The sequence below is a fragment of the Hoplias malabaricus genome, chromosome Y (genome assembly GCF_029633855.1).
Source record: "Hoplias malabaricus isolate fHopMal1 chromosome Y, fHopMal1.hap1, whole genome shotgun sequence".
NCBI classification, from domain to species: Eukaryota; Metazoa; Chordata; class Actinopteri; order Characiformes; family Erythrinidae; genus Hoplias; species Hoplias malabaricus.
In genome coordinates, this window is record NC_089820.1 from 13622559 (window position 1) to 13641837 (window position 19279).

General features: G+C 35.9%; 3 protein-coding genes across 4 annotated transcripts; all 3 read left to right on the forward strand.

Moving 5' to 3' along the window:
- The first annotated feature begins 377 nt into the window (after nucleotides 1-377).
- On the forward strand, nucleotides 378-2229 carry LOC136679800 (C-C motif chemokine 19-like). Its single transcript, XM_066658478.1, has 4 exons — nucleotides 378-477; nucleotides 1214-1334; nucleotides 1615-1726; nucleotides 1921-2229. The coding sequence occupies exons 1-4, from the start codon at nucleotides 417-419 to the stop codon at nucleotides 1939-1941; spliced, it is 315 nt and encodes a 104-aa protein (XP_066514575.1). The 5' UTR covers nucleotides 378-416; the 3' UTR covers nucleotides 1942-2229.
- Nucleotides 2230-4056: 1827 nt separating this feature from the next.
- Nucleotides 4057-6619, forward strand: LOC136679693 (C-C motif chemokine 19-like). Its single transcript, XM_066658356.1, has 4 exons — nucleotides 4057-4214; nucleotides 4584-4707; nucleotides 4832-4946; nucleotides 5852-6619. The coding sequence occupies exons 1-4, from the start codon at nucleotides 4139-4141 to the stop codon at nucleotides 5888-5890; spliced, it is 354 nt and encodes a 117-aa protein (XP_066514453.1). The 5' UTR covers nucleotides 4057-4138; the 3' UTR covers nucleotides 5891-6619.
- A 571-nt stretch (nucleotides 6620-7190) lies between these two features.
- LOC136679276 (tectonic-2-like) lies at nucleotides 7191-18227 on the forward strand. 2 transcript variants are annotated; one of them, XM_066657714.1, is made up of 18 exons: nucleotides 7191-7352; nucleotides 9293-9406; nucleotides 9732-9805; nucleotides 10395-10587; nucleotides 10939-11039; nucleotides 11468-11667; nucleotides 11788-11908; nucleotides 11998-12136; nucleotides 12219-12308; nucleotides 12403-12534; nucleotides 12690-12764; nucleotides 13222-13311; nucleotides 13551-13668; nucleotides 14467-14570; nucleotides 14803-14950; nucleotides 15521-15661; nucleotides 16822-16910; nucleotides 17654-18227. In XM_066657714.1, exons 1-18 carry the CDS (start codon nucleotides 7256-7258, stop codon nucleotides 17767-17769), a joined length of 2142 nt encoding a protein of 713 aa, XP_066513811.1. In that variant the 5' UTR covers nucleotides 7191-7255; the 3' UTR covers nucleotides 17770-18227. The 2 variants fall into 2 exon arrangements, with proteins under 2 accessions (XP_066513811.1, XP_066513812.1); XM_066657715.1 differs by having other exon boundaries at nucleotides 12219-12299; nucleotides 17654-18225.
- The last annotated feature ends 1052 nt before the right edge of the window (nucleotides 18228-19279 follow it).

Genomic DNA, 19279 nt, shown 5'->3' on the forward strand with positions numbered 1-19279 from the left:
AAAATGGTTCTTCTTTGGCATCCTGCAGAATAACCCTTTGTAGCAGTCTCCAGAGTTTTTGCAATGCAATTACCAAATGGTTCTAGTAATTTGCCATCTGCCACAGACTTATGGAAGCACTGTGAAATTCAAAGATTTTATGAACAGCATCAAAATCTTCAGGAGAGTGTGGGACTCGTTCCAAAAAAAAAATTGTGAGGGGAAGGAGGAGGGAATATGATGGGAATCTGTTGGAAAGATTGTTGGCAGAGGTTGAGCACAAGATGCCTTGAGGGTTGATGAGTTTATGAGATAACGAAAGTGAAAACGGGCTGTTCTTCCAGGTAGGTGTATAAATAAGGCAGAGTGATGTGCCTAGACTTACACACCTGCTCACACCTGACTCTGAAACTCAGAGATCACACACACACAGAGACATGTTTTCTACAGCGGCTGCTCTCGTGCTCCTTTCAGTGATGTTCTGGGGCAAAACTGAAGGTAAGACAAACAATTGCATGCTCCTGTTCTTTAGTGCAGATTAAATGCTTTGAAACGACATAATTACAAAAATGCTTATGATTTCCACTTGAAGAAGTATGCACTACCAAAGTAATAAAAATGAAAGACAAAGTTATTTTAAATGAGCCATTTTCTTGCTTTTCCTGCATCAATTCAATGCAATATTTTTCTCAATTCACTGTCGTCCATAGATCATTTGACACAGATATACTAGGTTATATTCAACATACTGAAATTTAATATACAAAATAATAATAATATTAAAAATTATTTTAAGTAAAATATATTCTTACGTAGGAACTATTGATGTGGATCTGAATACCAGAAAGACTAATGAGAAGTTCAAAAACCAGAATCCTCTGACTGCTACATTTTTAAACTAAAGCCCCATTGTCCATGCTATGAACTTGCTACAGTGCATCTGTGTTGGCTCAAAAGGTCATTAACATTTCTACATTCTGTGCTTGGCTGTGTTCTGAAAGACCTTTCAGCAGATGAATTTCCTGTAAATCTTACATAGCCATTTTAAAATCCATGGACTTCATGATTTGTTAAAACAAAAGTGCATGGTTTATAGTGGTAATGGTTCTCATGGTAATAGTGAGATGTGTCTCCTTGATTGTTAATTGTAGGAATTGTTTGTTAATTGTTTGTTGATTGATTGTTAATTGTTTTTTACTCACAAAATACTTGATCCATCCTTTGTCTTCTCCAGCATTCTCTGATGATGCCAATGACTGCTGTCTGACCACTTCTGCAGCTTTAATTCCACGTCACATTGTAAAGTCCTACTTTTTGCAAAGCACAGAGACAGGCTGCACTATTGCCGCAACTGTGTAAGTAGCAACAGCGTTCTTTAGCTTGCAGCAGCATCCAATAGTTTGAGCATGCCATAGAAAAAAATGTGTTCCCTAAAATAATTTTTAATAGATGGATAAAAGAATAGCAGTGTATTTATTCCTATTTGTTGGGGATTGGGACTGAATAAAAATCATGGGTTATCTTCCCCTAAGACCCATTGTTTTAGGGAACAAAACTTTATTATTCTATGGCATTGTTTTAAATAAAAAAATTGTAAAGGGGCCATAAAAACTCACCTTCTTTCTCTCTATTTAGGTTTACTACAAGAAAAAACAAGAGGCTGTGTTCTCCTCAAGCAGATGACAAAGCACACCCTTGGGTGGCCAAACTCATAAAACATCTGGAAAAGCTGGAAGAGAAGAAAAAAGTGAGCAAACTGTCATACCCCTTAAATTCCAAAACAAATGGCCACCAACTCTGGCCCTGAAGATCTAATCTTCATTCACAGTGTTGTTCTACATTTTAGATGCTGGAATGTAGGTCTCCAAAACCACTACTGATGCAAGAACATTATTATATATGTTTAATTTTTCTCTCTCTCTCTTTCTCTCTCTCTTACAGGCATCCAGCACGAGCCAGTAAACAAAGAGAGTCAGTACATCTGCCTAAACTAAGTGAAACAACTGTCAGGTTGCACCTGGCCAATGATATCATCAACAATCCATTTTCATCTAGTGCATTTAAGAAATGATGCGCAAATGTCCTTAGCATTTGTCATAACAGCAGTTAAGCTTGTGTGTGAGTTGGTTTGTGTGCATGTGCTATGTGTTTAATTATCTGAGTGTGACTTAATTATGTATATTCAATATTTGTTGTTTTATTAAATGTATATACATTTTTCAGATGAGTGAATTTCAATAAATTTAAGACTTTTTTGTACTAATATTTTTGCACTTTTTTTTGTAAAATGATGTACACATTTCCTATATAAATCAACAGGACATTCTTCCTGGCAAATCATAGAGAATGAAAAGACACATGCAATAATAGCAGACTATACACAATTAAAAAACAGTAATCATCAAGTGAGGGGCTACACCCACAAGTTCAAAGGCCTGGTTTACACCAAGACTGTAACTTATAAATACTGAGCAAATATGTATATTTTCCCCTAGCACTCCTTTAGTAGGAGAAAATGAAAGCAAAAGCAAAGTGTTAGATAAAAGCACTCATGCCATCAGGCCATGATAGTTAAAATGCATTTGTCGTATCACAACCACTGCAATGGGGTATGCTCACAACTGAACTTAAATGAAAGCTGGACAACAACTCCAGACACAGATAAATAAGTTTCAGGGTCTTATGCTCAAATGTATGGTTGGTCTGACATTCTAGAACGCAAAAACATTAATTTTTTCATTAAAAGGAGGTAAAAGATGTATTGAATATAAACTGTGGCCCTGTAGCTTGTGCTATGTGCAAATTTATAAACACAGTCACGAGAATAACCACCTGGAAAGGATAATTTAACATCACCCACTTTTCCTGGTGCTTCACTCCATGAGTCGCCTATCTCATATCATGCAAAAGATAGGGTCAGCTGTAAATTGGACAGATGAGAATACTCCACCAATTTACCTTTTTAACAAGTATGTTACTCACAATATGGCAAAAATTTCTACCACAATATTTTCAAAATTTCAGTCTATAATATTCCAATATTGATATGAACAGTACAAAAGTCACAGAAAATGGCTTTGAGTGCAATTAACTGACAACAGTGTCCTGTAATTAGAGTCAGTCAGTGACAGCTGTAAATAATTTATATTAAAAAATTGAAAACGTGTAAATATCATATCATTGTTACTGATATATTTTATATTGCGGCATATATATATCGTTATTTAATTATTGTCCAACCCCACCAATCCATGACTGAACATTTTCTCTTCGAAACTGCTGTATTACAAAGACAGATTCCAATGGGATTTAGCCAGAGCTTCAAATTTCATCAATCTACAGAAGTAATCTTATCAACACATAATATGGGGCTTTTGGGCTGCATTCTTGAGACTAGAGGCAGGTATTAATTGCATGTTCATATATTCAAGCATAATGCCTGTAGGGGAAAGTGTAGACTTACAGCTAAGCCACTGTTAAAGAACTACAGATTATTTTTTCTCAGAAAATATTCTAAATCTGTCATCCTGATGAACAGATATGAACTTGATGATGATGAACTTTAGGGAGTTCGCCTATGACCAGAGGATAACTTTGTTTCAGAATTTGTTTTTTCCAGTGGTAAGGCATTTTTAGCTAATGGTCATACTATTAATGACATTTCTGTTTAACTTCTCTCTTGTTGCAATTTCTACAGAAGTGAGAAAGCTGGAGGACATGGACCTGATCTACATACATGGGATCTTAGAGGTACTTTGATTGGCCAGCCTCTCATGTAGGTGTCTGGAACATCTTTCTGAAACTCTTTGCGCTAATATATGATTTTACAATTTAAACATGGATAAGACACATGTAGGAGTCCACATTCTTAACAGGGTATAAAAAATGTAAAAGTCAGCCAGTTATTTATGCTTTGATTTAAACAGTTAACCTTTGCTCCAGCAGCAATGGGAATCCCCACATGTTACACAGAAGTACATGTGAGAAAGTAGAGGGGGGTGGGGGGTGGGTGGATCAAGGCTTAAAACGAAACTTAGTAATTTACTATAAAAACAGAACCACAGAGGAAAGGAGGAAAAGCTCTGAGAGCCAGCTTGGAAGAGAGGACATCCTCAGCAGTATACACACAGATACTTCTAAGTTACTACTTGTGTCTGCAATGGCTCCGGTGGGTATTAACCATCTGTGTGTGGCTGTTTGCCTCACTGCAGTCATCATAACCTGCAACTTGCCAGGTGAGTTCCTTATACACTCCCATCATTGTCACTATCCTAAAAAATCCTTGATAGTATCATTCTGTTTCTAATTACTGTATATAATTAATATGTTTATATATAACCCAGAATAACACTGTATTGCTATCTGAGGGGACCCCACATAACCATTATCACATACAGGAAATCACTTTCCTCCTTTTGATTACAATCAAATGCAGACAGGTATAACTGGATGTTATAGATCTGTTGCCATGTTGTGGGTTATTCTTTGGAATGTTTGATGACTTGATCTCTCTCTCTCTCTCTCTCTCTCTCTCTCTCTCTCTCTCTCCTCTCGCTCTCTCTCTCTCTCTCCTCTCGCTCTCTCTCTCTCTCACTCTCTCTCAGTTTCATTCGGAGACCAGGCACTGGACTGCTGCTTAGAAGTCGGTAAGCATCCCATTCCAAAGCAAATTCTTAATGGCTATCGTGAGCAAGTTAAAGGTGAAGGCTGCAACATCAGTGCTGTCGTGTGAGTATCTCCAGAATAGTGCATTTGACAATATCTTATGTTTTACCTACAGTTCTGTGCTGACTACGACATATTAAGTAATGAGTCATTAGGTCAGTAATGAGTAAATGTCTTTTTCTTTCAGATTTTCGACCTGGAAAGGAAAATATCTGTGCACTCCTTCTAACAGCGATTGGGTGAACGAACTGAAGAACTGGGTGGACAAACTTCTGCTGCAATGCAAAAAGAATGGGTTCAAGGTATATTGCTTACTTTAGGTTAAGCATTAATCACTGGTAATTGTCTTTAGTAATCTGTCAGCAGTGAAATTATTGGCTAAATTTACTGTGCATATGATACAGTCCTTTTGATAGAGTTTTGTTTGAAAGTTGTTGTTTGTTGTATTTTAATCTTTTATTTATGAAATTGAATCATATAAATCACTGTTGGATTTAAGTATGTAGATCACATAGATAGATTTCACATAGAGTTACAATCCAAATAAGCTATAATAATTTACTCCAAAATGGTAACTTTACAGCAGGGGTACACACCTCCAGGCTTGGTGGGCCAGTGTTCTGCAAATGCTGGTGATTCCCCTGCTTACACCAGACATGGCAATTCACAGATGAGTTGAATCTGTTGTGTGTGAACATAAATATCCCCACACAGTCCTGGACAACTGAAAAAGACTACCCATTCTTTACAGAGTATCGCAAAGCCTTTTTAAATTTTTAATGTAGGTTAATGTAAACAGATTTTCTTTTTTCATGCTGTTCTGGAACACATACTATTCTATCTATCGTGAATTTTTCACACAGTCTGAAGAGTAGCTCATGTTTTCAAAGGATGTAGAAAAATGAAAATGAAATGAAGAAAACTGAGACTTGATTTTATGGATAGCATAAGTATGTAAACATATGGCTTGAACACAGGGCAGTGGAGTAGGATGCCTTAACAGATTTCATCTTGTTTATTTATTTATTTATTTTTAGAAAACGAGCCATTACACTGTTTATATTTCTCTAGGTTTCAGTCTGACTCCTCATTCACAATAAAAGCACTGTTCTGTTAAATCATAAACCACAAACCACAGGCATTATATTTTTACCACAGAAAGCTCCCACACAATGTGCTGATTCTCTTCTGTATATTTGTGTTGCAGGGGAAGCGTTGTCAAGCGATGAAATCCAAGTTGGCCTGAACACACAAAACAGCTGGAGGATGAAGTGATTATGGCAGCTAAACAGCTAAATTATCACGTTGACTTTTCTTTATTATTTTGCATTTCTTTAAAATAAATCTGTCCTGCATAGTAATGTGTCACTTTATGTTTGAGTCATACAAATAAGCTTTATTTAATAAAAAATACTCTGATCCTATACTACCAAGAGATTTATGATCTTTACTGTTCTGATATAAGCAGACCTATCAATAAATGATTGAATTATAAGCAATGTGTAATCTCTTTCTTGTTATTAGGATAAATATTGTTTGTATTACTGTTCTTTAAAAAGTCTTTCATGAAATATAAATATAAAAGAAATTCTGTAGTTCTCCTAGAGCATACATTTACCATTGTTTTCCCAATTGACAAAACATAATTCTGCATATTTAAAATATTAAATGTATAGAAATCATATAGTGTGGTTTTATGTGAAATGTTCCATTCCAGACAAACTTACCAAGTGCTATGGCAAAATGCCATAGTTTAATGCACACTATACACACAGCATACACACTATACACAGACAAATTACAGTAGTGACATAGCCTGTGGATGTGTGTTGTTTTTAATATAGGCAGGTATCTAACAAAGATAGTTTTGGCTTTCAAATGTATGACTGTTCTACCAATGTCAGCATTATTTCCAGGGTTGAAGCATGCACAGGATCAAAATTGTTGGAAACCCCTGTTGAGAGTGTGGACATTCAAGCCCTCAGACAGTATTGCATGAGAAATCATCATGCTACTGTGATAAATATTGACAGTTGGGCTTGGAAAATCTCCACTTTACAAAGCGCACCACTGCATACAGAAATGAAATCTGGAACTATATAAGGCAAAGACATAGCCATACATCAGTTCTATGCTGAAACGCTGCTGATTTCTCTTTAAAAATTAAATTTGATGTAACATAGTGGTAAACATGCCCCTGTCACTATGTTGTTTTGAGTGCATTGCATTAAAATGTTTTTAGTCACTGTTGGTCAGTGAAAACATTGGAAATAATTCGTTTGTGCTTTTGTGATATTAATAAAGGTTCAAGATAATGAACTAATCACAGATTCTTATTTTTATTACATCTTACAAATGAAATGACTAATGTTATTTGTTTTGGAGACCAACCCCTTGTTTGGTTACACCAGCACTATAAATCTAAAATGGTATTTAATTAATTAACCCTTTTCTGAATATTCTGTTTTATATCTGAACTTTTAAGCTGAAACTGAGTAAATAGGACACACTATTTACACCAACACACATGGGGGCGATAATGCAGTGACAGCTTCTCCCGTAGTTTGCAGCTTTCCTAAAGAAGAAAATCACTACACCACTGAGCTCAACAATGTCTACAAAGATTGTCTGTTTCTTTTTAAATTATTTGCCACGGGCTTTATTTGTCTCAGTGTTGCTTATGAGAGAGGAAACCTTAAGCGCTGTTGGTAAGATGTTTGTGGTTTTCGTCAAAGGTTCTTTTGTATAGTTAAAGCTGATGGGTAGCGCAGAAGCTAAGTTAGCCGAACGCGTTCCGTTGCCAAGGAGACTACAGTTTAGTTGCCAATGAGATATTATTCGGATTCATTTGTTCGGATATTATTCGGATTAAACTATTCTTTTAAAACCACAATGATATTTGTATAAAATGTTTCTTGATAACTTTGTTTCTTGAACTGCCCTCAGTAACTTAATTTTTTGATGTTTTGTTCTACGTAAATTGGGCCAAGTTTGCGAGCTAATGTTAGCTGGCTAGCTAGTTTTTTTTCCCAGTTGATGTCTCTACATAATCAATTAAAAAAATTAACGCAAAGTCACTTGGTAGCTAGTTTTCCTCTTTAGATGTATAGACTGACACATTTAGTTATTGGGCCATTACTGTTCAATTTGTTTACGTTAAATCATATCTTTACAAAATATAACAAAGTTATCATCAGTATGAAGGTGCACAGCTTTATTTTTCCTTAGAAACCAAAAGCTTTCTTCAGTAAGTTCACTGAGTGCATAGGCGATATAGTGTGAATGTCTGACTATTTGCTACAACTAAATAAACAAGATTGAGGTTCTTGTCCTTGGAAGTGAGAAACAAAGACATGACATTCAGATTTATTTAAACAACATGCATCTGAAGGCAAAAAAAAAAAAATATGCTGAGAATAGCATTTTTTGATAACAAGCTCAGTTTAAGTTACACATCATGACCACTTGCATGACAGCTTACCTCCTCCTTCCAAATAATGTCAATGTCTGAGACGTCCTCTTTCCTGTAGATTTTTTGTCTATGCATTCATCTCAAGATTAGAATATGGCAATGCTGTTTTATCTGCTGACCCAAGGAGCTTTATTACACACCTGCAGTGAGTCTAAAACACTGCTACCAAGGTTCTGACTCACAAGAGGAAGAGGGATCATACTATATTACCCCTGATCTGAGATCACTGCTTTTGTTACCTTCATTTTCTTTTTAATACTTACTCTCTTTTAAAAATATTTATATTTCCTATTTATTTATATATAGAATTCTTTAAAGTACTTTGAGCACTTTGAACTGCATATGTTTGCAAGGTGCTATACAAATAGATAATAATAATAATAATAATTATTATTATTATTATAGGTTTACTGAGTTATCTGCTCTCTGAGAGAACTGGCCACTAAAGAACAGTGTGAAAGTAGGCTAACAAAGTAGGCAGAGAAACAAATGGACTATAGTTTGTTCTTGTAGAAATATAAAGTGCTCCAGTATCAGGAGTGGAAATGCTAAAATAGACTATGAGTGTACAAAAATCAGTGTGGTTCACTTTGTTTTATTGTTCTGTTTGTGGCCAGGCAGAGTATCGTGGTGTCATTATAGAAATTAACTTTTTCACACAAGTCACACAATATAAGCATTAGGCCCTACATGTACTTAAGGGATTTTACAAGAGTATCCAGTGACTGGCAGTCTTATTCTAGGTGCATTCCCTCACTGAAGTCCCTTTCTACTATTCCTTTTACTCATTTTAGCTCATTAAATTCTTTTGAAAACTAACATGTTTTTCAGGCTCTTTAGTCAAAATAAAAAAAAAAAATAGATTGGTTGAAAAAAATTTTCAAAAGTTAAATTCTATAATAATCCAAAACACAGCAAACACATTGTCACACACACTTTTTTTATTATTATTATTATTTCTGTGTTCTACCTCATCTGTATTGCCATTTTAAATGATACTTTTACTGCTGTTGCTACATCTTTAATAAAACAGAACATAACTTATTCATCACTGCTTATGTTAAATACATAGTTGCTTTCTGTGATTTTATTGGCTGTAAAGAAATTTAAAGATACCATAAATTCATGATCAGTGCAGGCCTAATTTCATACTCTCACTTCTGTGGTACATTACAGTGTTTCAGCCTTCATTTCTTTTCATGTCTGGTTCAAGAGCATCTGCATTTTTGGTTGGAAATGTATCTGACATTACTCTGACCATCAGTAGTGTCACACCCTCCAATACAACAGGTAAGACCAGAAAGTACAGTATCCCAACACCCATGTGCACACCCACTTTTCACTTTTATCTGTAAACAAGAGTATGTTAGGGTATTGCCCTGGCAAAGTGTTTGGGTTTCATTTTCTTTTCCTTTTATGATGTTAGTAATTTTGGTATTGACCTGCCTCTCTCTCTCTCTCTCGATCTTTCCCTTTTTCTCATGTTCCTCCACGCACCCCCTTTTTCCTTTGTTTAGTGCTCATATATGCAAGGCATGCATCTATGACTCAAAATAATGTAACATAAGAAACTAGCTATTGTTATTTCAATTTCATAATTTATTTTTCCAATTAGGACACCTCCCTCCTCCTTCCTGCATTTCAGCATCTGCAGTTCAATGGAATCTATCACAAGAGCTAATAGGAAATGTATGTATATATTGCTTTTAAACCTCTGAGTAAGGTTTCTGGATTTTGGCAAAATAAAAGGCAGCACATGATGATAAGAGCTCTTTTCTGCACACATGTAAAGAACACATGATCCTACTCGATAATAGGTGACGTTTTCTTCTTGTCTTTGTGTCCATCCCTAGAAAAGAGGATGAGTTACACAAACTGTGCAGGAACAGTTGAGCTAATGTTTCTGACTTTATACTGTATCTACAAGGTAGACCAGCAAAGTTTAAGGCAGTTGCCAGTGAGTGGGTACAGTGTTTAAAAAAATAATATACCACCACCACGTAAGTGTCACTGCAGTGTTGAGAATGATCCGCCACCCAAATCATATCTGCTTTGTGGTGGCATGCAGAGTAACCAATGGACAGCGTGCTGTAACTGTAGATCTACAAAGTGCACCTATAAGACAAGAAGTGTAAAAACACTGAGGTTTTAATGTTCCAGCTGATTGATGTTTATCTCTATCTCAAGAAAGTAGCTTTTATTATAGAACCTCATACAAGCATTCTTTCCTCAGCCTTTAGGGCACAATGACAGTACATTGTGTTTTCTTGTGTTTTAGAGTGCCCTGTTAGTGCGTTTAAGTCTGAATCGCACTCTTCAGCTGTGTGGGAATGAGACTGACTGCTGTGCTCGGCCACTGTGTGTGGTTGAGACTTTGCAGGTGTCTGCATGTCTACATGATGCTCCTCTGGCCTCTCTTATCATTCAGGCTCAGATTTATGCCCAGCTATCTCCTGCAGGCCCCGTTTCAGGTCAGCATCCTACTGCTTCTCTAAGCCTACACTTTTCATATATTGTTATCCAGGAGTTGCTTCTGAGCTCTGAAACAGGGGCCAGTCACTGATTTTCTTCTGTAGAGGACCTTAATTCTTCAAATCGTTCAGTTAACTTATCGTTCAATTTCCCCTTAGCAAAAATGTAGTACATTTGCCAAGACTTGTTTGCTGTCTGTTTACTTGTTTAGATTTACATTGGCGTTACAAGGATAATGTGGTTAATAACATTAGAAAATACTTTAAAAGAATGACCTTGTGCTTTATTAACAAACATTTTTTCATTGGTGTATGAATTACTGTGTTTAGTTAATACTCTTGCTTTTTTAGATAATAAGACAATCGTCCCTAATCAAGTGTTCCAGCCATTGGGAAGCTGCCCATGTGATCTAACTCCAGGAGCGTGTGATGTACAATGCTGCTGTGACCAGGTACCTTTTAATGTTACTCAAACTCCTAACTCCAGTGCCTATACTGTGTTTATGACTCTTTTGTAATATATGTTGTGCCAAGGCCCAATAGTACAAGATTAGGAAATCATTGCAGTTACTGGAAAAACTCTTGGCGTTTTTACCATACACAGCACTGATGCAATATCTGTCCTGGTTTAGTTTTTAGTTCAGTTTCCATTTGCTAGGCTTTAACTAAAAGCTTTAATAAATGAGTTGAGAAGAAGCAAAAGTTATATTAACTATAATGGCCTTTCATTGACGGCTCAATGTAAATGTGTTTACATGTGTGTGACCTTCCAATGCATTCAAATAAGTCTTTTGTTAGAGTTAATAATGAGTAAACGAATGACTTGAAATAGGTTGGCACTGTCATATTTGTTGTGTTATTTTTTTTTTCTTCTTTCCAGGACTGTACTGCAGAGTTGCTGTGGCTTTTTGCAAGTCAATGTCTCCCTGGTCCATTTGGAGGCACTGTTACTCTGGCTCCAGAATATGAGTGCTTAACACAGTCTGCTGATAATGCTCCTGATTGGTTCCCTTTCCTCTGTGTCAATTCCCCCTCTGAAAACAACCCTTTCTTAGGGCTCTTTTATGATGGCCAGACAATGTAAGTTCCACTGTTTAGAATCTAAATAGTTTTTAAGTGTTATCTACATTTTCATTAGATATGTAATGCACGTTTACCAAGTTTTTTTTTTTTTTATTTGAATGCTTGATGCTCCTTCAGAGTTCCAAAGCCCACTCCTTCTTTCCAGGCTGAACAGATGACAGCTCCTGTCCCTCCCATGAATTACCAGCAGGGGGAGCCAATTTTTACTATAGATAACCAGTACTTCACCATCCCACAGGTACTACTCAGCCATTCCTGTGTCAAAGATTCTTTACTGCTTTAGATACAAAACATGAGTCCAAGAAAGATGTATATGTAAATTTTCAGGTGACCATGCTGGGGCAGTGTTTAGAGAGTGCTCCAGTAGCATTTCTGCAGGATTTTAAAGCTGTGTGTGTGAAGACTCTTCAGACCTGTCCTGCTGCACCTGTGGATCTGACGGTTGCAGTGAGAGATGGGCTTGGAGGTGGGTATACCTCAGGTATAAATGGTTAACTCCTGATTAGAAATTTGGGACTGTTATTTAGACACTAAAATTTGTATTCCAGGAGTGATCACAGTCAGTGTTGTGGATGAAGCGATTACAGATGTCAGCTCATATGTGTCCAGTCCTGTTAAACTCCAGTTTGGTCAGTCTGGTCAGAACATCCCACATTACTTCACCAATTCCTCTGATTTATGAATGCTGAAGTCTATGCTGATTCTTCTGTTTGTTGTGTGTTTGTGTTGCAGAGTCTGTGGTTAGGAGGCAACTGTGTGTAAATGTGGTTCTCTCATTGAGTTACACTCTTTACTGGAAAGGGAATGGCCTCACTGGCATCAGTGTGACCCGACGCATTGCTAACATCACACTGGATCCAGCAGGTGAATTTTTTATTCATGATATCGCTCTGGAATAATACCACAGTGCCTTTTAAGGGTCCTGTCAGTTTATTCTGTCTCTTTGTAGAATTCTTCAATTTACAGTTTCACTAAATAAATTGCAGTACCCACCCACCCCACCACCCTTTCTTTTTCAGTGTCTCTGACCAATCGATATTCTGCAGTGTTTGTGAATGGAAATGTAACAGCTCAGCCTTACTCAGGCAACCCAGGTCTGACTACATCTTAACTCTGTTCCAATACAGTGTTACTTTACTTCTAAAAGAATAAAAGTAAAGTGTTGTTTTTGAATAAAAAGTAGTGATGAAACCTCAATTAGGCAAAACCTGAGTACCATACATGGAGAATTATTGTGTAAAGATCATTATTTATGATGATGCAGCAGAAATAAATGTCTTAAAAATACTACAGCAATTATACAATTGTTTTCCTCTGATATCGTAAAACAACCTTGGGTTTGTTAAAGGCACTATACATGTTCAACCTTATTATTTGTGTACAAAATAACACAGCAAAATCGTTTATATAATATCAATCTACAGTTTGAACAGTAGGTACAGACTTTTGATATGAAATAAAAGTATAGTAATAATAAATCAATCTCACAAAGAAAATCTGTAGAAACAATAATCAGACACACTTACTCTGCGTTTTCTTGGTTCTTTTCAGGTTATCAGGTGGAAAGACCTGTGATTGGTGGAGTTTTGAACTCTGCTACGGGAGGCTTGGAGAGAACTCCACTCAGCCTCTGGCAAGCAGGTAATATATCTCACATAAGCCTTGGGAACTGTAAAGAGACTACAGAGGCTGCAGATGTGACACATAGAGGGACATAGAACAACATTCTAGCTTTCTTTTTACAAATAAGAGAACCATATTATGCTTAGTAAAATTAGATTTAAAGTTATTTACATGGAGCAATTTCCTATGTTTTTTGTTTAGTGGTCATATACACTTCAGCCTTAGATATTGAAGATTTCCTTCTATCCTCTGTGCAGTCGGAGTTAGCCTGTGTTCCTCGGCTAGAATGAGGCAAGTTCTTTATGGTCTCAACTCCACATCTGGCTGTTTGATGCCTGTCAGTCTGCTCAATCTGACTCGGTGCAGTCAGCTCAGGTGAACAATACTAGCTACATACTGTTGCATTTCACCCATAATCATGCATATGCATATCAATGTACACACACCTGGTTATGTTTACCAATGGGACATACATCGTGAAGTATCGAACCTTTCTGTTTGCTTTCATGTTTTCACTCATTATATTGTGCCACAAACCTATGTGCACCTTATATTTTGTTTATGTTTTACATCAATTTGCATAAATGTTTTTTTTACACAGAACACACGAATTAAAACTTATTTACACGAATGTGATGTTATTTACAGAATTTGACACGATGTATATTAAAAACAACAAATTGTGGCCACTCAAATATATCTTTTTAATTTTTTATGCTTACCAATAGTTAAAATAATAGAAATTTTGCTTAAAAATGCTATATTCACTGTTCTTTCTGTAGATATTTTATTGTTTTATTTATTATGTGTTATTTTACCTGTCTGGGGTGTGTCCCTGTAATGCACAATGGGGATTTCAAGTAGTCTCCACTCATCAAGGCCCTGAACAACATGAAAAATTACAGAATATGAATGAATGAAAGAAAATGTATACATTTGAAAAGCTGCAGCTTTCAGTTTACTTCTTTGGGGCAAAATTATGTCTTGATTTTGCACATTTTATTCCTGTACCACAGTTTGAATTATTTGAATTACATTAATTATATTAAATGGCATATTTTAAGTACAATATTCCCCCAGCAGTATATGTAAAATGTTCTCTAATTTACAGACTAATTTGTGCATTAAAAAATCTGTTTAATTTGTTAAATTAAAATGTCTATTTTGCCACAGAGAAACTGTTCGCTCTACATTGGCTGGGCTGGTATCTGCTACACATATTTCTAGGACAGGGAAAGCAGATTTCTCCTCACCGGGTAGCTGGACACTCATCCGCAGTGAGTAATCTGTCCATTAATACTGTTCAGTATCAGGGTCATTCAAGATCTGCTCTTTATTGATTTATTAATAGTGGCACTGGAGGGGCTCAATATTGATCTTAGATGACACTCAAATATTGTTGATGCAGTTCATGGATATTTCAGTAGGTAACTATTATCAAAATATTGTTGTGTGATCTGTGATTTATTGCTATATGAGATATACAATTACATCTTATGTTCTTTTCAGCTGTAGTGCAGAACTCCAGTCAGCCAGCAGTGGATTTCAATGGAGTGTGTACAGGAGTTCCAGCTCATTTGCACATCCACATCAGAAGTCTCATCATGGGAACGGTGGCGGGTGTGCCACAAAAGATGATCCAATCAGCAGAGCTGAGGTACAGTCATACATCACCATAAACTTTGACAAGCTACTCATGATAATATTAGCAAAGATTGTGCTTGATGCTCCATCAGTGGTGTTCAGTCCTGTTCCTGGACATCTACAGTGATGCATAAATCTAGTCTAACACACCTGATGCAGGTAATTAAGTCCTTCACAGGGCGACAAACTCACATGCACATTCACTCACACCAATGGACACTTTTGACTCGCCAATCCACCTACCAGCCTGTGTTTTTGCGGAAATGGGGGGAACACACCAAAATCCTCACAGATATAATTAATATATAAAATATTTAAATATTAATATATACAAATATTTATAGTATAAAATATAATATGTATTTGTTTTGTTTTTCTGTACTGCAATACAGTACATTTGCTCAATTCAGATCCAACTTGATTTTCCAAAATGTTTTTAAGTAATAGTGCTTATTGAATTCTTTCTCTGTTTGAGATCATGATCACAGATCTTACTTCAAAGCCTGTATTAAAAAACATATGAATGCATGTGTTTGGCAATATGTAGTTGCTGACTTTTGTTATTTTTCTTTGACAATTCAAGTTTTAAAGTTGCTACATGGAGTTTGGAGTGTGATGCAGAGGAGGGTAGCCCTTGTGTGTCTCCAGACCTCACACAGTCTTTCCTTGTGACCTCATCTGTGACTTTTACTGATGTGCCTATCAGTACGCTGCCTAAGTCTAGGTGAGTTGCAAAGAGCAGGCTGTCCTTCAGAGCATATGGTTTATAAGTAGGGCACTTATTTATGAAAGACACACATTTGTACAGCTTTCTGAATTATGCATGGGTCTGGAGTACCTTTTAGATGTTTGGCATTTGGCAGATACTATTATCCAGAGCCCCTTACACATTTAATACAGTACAGAAGATGGTACATTTTGTGTTAGTGGTTTAGTGTTAGTCTTGCCTTAGAACTCTTATTGATGTTGTATGATTATTCCTACCTGAGCAGGGACTAGGTGTTACCATTCTTCACACCACATTAATTTGATATTTTAGTAGTACGCCTTAGAGCTCTGAAAGTGTGAATCTCTTTCATAATTCCCCTTATATGGGAACGTTAATATTCAATGCAGTCACTGTTTGCTGAATGTAGCATACTGAAAAAATAAAGCCTAGACCATATTTACTTAATTTGTATGGTAAATTAATATATAAAAATCGATTCTGTACTCTGCTTTGGTCTAAGCAATGTTATCTTTACACATACATCTGCTCTGACATAAATACATAGGATAATTTCTTACCGCACACATCACATTATCACAGCTTTATTACTGCTGTTAATTCTTATGCTTATCACTGTGTATTTATGATAGGTGTGGACATGTTAAATGATACAGTAAAGAAATTTAAGGCCCCACTGATTTTTCAGAGTTCTTTTATAATTCATGCAATGAATTGTAATCAAGGTCATTCAGTGTGGGTTAAAGAAATATTATTAAGGAAGTAAATAAAAATATTTGTTATAAGTAAATTCGGGACTGAATTGTAGCTGCAAATACCTTACATTTTCAAGGAGAATTTTGGTTAAACTAACACATTGACACTGATACAAGCACAGTATTGTTTACTAATATATTTTAATTAAAATGTTTGAACAGAAAGCTGCCACCCTTATTAATTATTTTTTTAAGGATATTTTATATTAAGTATTGTCTTAAATTATTCATACTTTTATAATACATATATATAATAATTGATTATTTATTATTATTAACTGTTTTTTGGATTATTTATTATTATGAGCTTGAAATGTCTGTAAAAATGTTTGATACAGTTCCTTACTTTGATAGTGAGTTAGGTTGAGGCAGTATCATAATCTTCTTGTTTCTCCACTCAAGGTTCCACATTAACTTCACTGAGTTTGATTGTGAGAGAAATGATGTGTGTTGGCCTGAACTTTTCTTTCCTCTGACAGTATACTACACAGGTGAGTCCTGCTTTTTCTCACACTTCTGTGTGAGGGAGAAAAAGAATGATATAAATACAGTATATCTGTTTACATATTTTGGAAAAAATCCAGAATGCTAAGGTTTTGTCAGTATTTTCTACTTGTAATAAAGTACAAATGAAATAATGGTAATGAAAACATGAAATTTTTCGCATCCTAATAATTTTCCCCAGAGAGGTCCACTTATTAATATTTATGTGGTTTTACATCTCAAATTCAGTCGTCATTCATTATTATAGGACAACTTTTTATATCTTTTTGTCAATTTGAATGAAATTGTCTGCTTTGAATTTCATGTATTTTCATTATATTGATATATGTTAATGATCTCTATTCTGATTGGCTGCCCTGTGTTATGTCCTACAAAAAGAGTGCATTGAAAGATCTCATAAATGGATGGATCTATCTAATGTAAGCGGATACTCACATGTTGATAAATTATTTTTTTAATGTTTTATGACGTCACAAACACATGGATTTCAAAGCAGATCACATGAAGATCACATACAGAATTTTATTTTGAAAACCTAGGAGTGATTTGAAACCTAACTGTGATTTTACATTATACGGACCATATTCTAAGGGTCTGTATGTGGGTCCTCCATTTCATAATCACATAAATCTTATAGTATTTACATTGTAGTTACTAAAGTTAGAAAATAAACCTAAGTAATGAGTGATTAGTATGAGGTTTTGAATTGATCTTGTATTGATTTTTGCAGGTGAGCCATATACACAGGCTCTGGCTAAAGGACTTATCCTTGTCTTCTTCTTCATCGCTGCATTTGTGTTAGGAAACCCATGGAGACAAATCAGACAGGCTTGGAGTAACACCTAACTTTAACAACAGTGTGCATATGAGAGAATAAGAGAGAGCTGCAAGGCAGGAAAACACACAAGATTGCGTGCCAGTCTGCCATAGGGCATCACACGCTCACAGTGTCACTCACACTTGTGGACCATGTTGATTAGCCAATCCATCTACCAGAATGTGTTTAAGGACTGTAGGAAACCCATGCAGATATGAGAGAACACCAAATTCCTCACGGACAGTGATCCCAGGGACAGAACCCATAGCTCTAGGATCCTGTTGTGTGACAGAGAACCCACTTGCTGCACCATGGTGGCTGATTTTTTCAGGCCATTTAGAATATGTTATTGAAGAAAGTAGGTTTTTCCTTGCAGTTTAAATTTGTTATTTTGGAAACATTGCTTTTTTATATGATGGTAAAAATAATGTATATTTTTTTACTCTGAAGTGCAACTTATAGATTATAAAAAATAGTATATTATTGTTATTTATTGTGCTATGTTTTTTTTTTCTTTCTTTTTACTGATTTTATTGGTTAATAAACTGAAAATTTGTTGTGTCACTTGTATATTTATGTGCTGCCACTTACTCCTCAGGGCTCTTGCTAATTGAGTGTAGCTTTAGTGTTAGTTTGGCTTATTTCAAAACTGATTTTAGGACTTAAAGAAGATTCTATAAGTAACTTAACTCTCTAAAATGTATCCTAAATTGAGAGCAATGACAGCTTTTCATTCAGGTACTTCCAGGCAGAACCTCAAAAACCTTCAGATGAACAACACATAAAGATCCACTTCAGTAAAAATGTTTGCAAAGGTGATATAGATGACATTTTAAACATTAATTTGTAAAGATATATTGGAGTACAGGCATCCTAAGCAAAGAATGAAGTCCCACTCCCACTGTGTATGTTGTTCTCTGCTCTTTGTTTTTACAGCCAATCTGGTCATGTGTGTATCTTAGTCACACATTGTAGAAAATACATCTGTGGTTTTTATTTATTTTACTTAAGTTACTTATTTTCTGTTGTGACCAATTTGAACTACAAATATCTGGCTTTCTAGCGCAACAGGAATGTAAACATGTATTAAACATGAGTATATTTATTTTATACACAGACTACAAGCATAAGACATCCATCCATCCATTATCTGTAACCGCTTATCCAATTTTAGGGTCGCGGGGGGTCCAGAGCCTACCTGGAATCATCGGGCGCAAGGCAGGAATACACCCTGGAGGGGACGCCAGTCCTTCACAGGGCAACAAGCATAAGACACATATTCCATTTTCTCATATTTCACCCTGTTCACAAGGCACATATGTGATCATGCAGACCCTGAGACTGCAACAGTTTGTTGGAGGTTGGTGTTTTATTGTGACTGTGTCACCCTGGGTTTGGTCAAGAGATTAAGGACAAGGTACAAGGAGTAAGTGCAGAAGATCAGAGATGAGGACATAAAACAGGACTAGGAGGCTAAACACAAAGGCTAGGATGTTAAACACAGAGGCTAAACAAGAAGCTTTAAACAGAACAAGACTG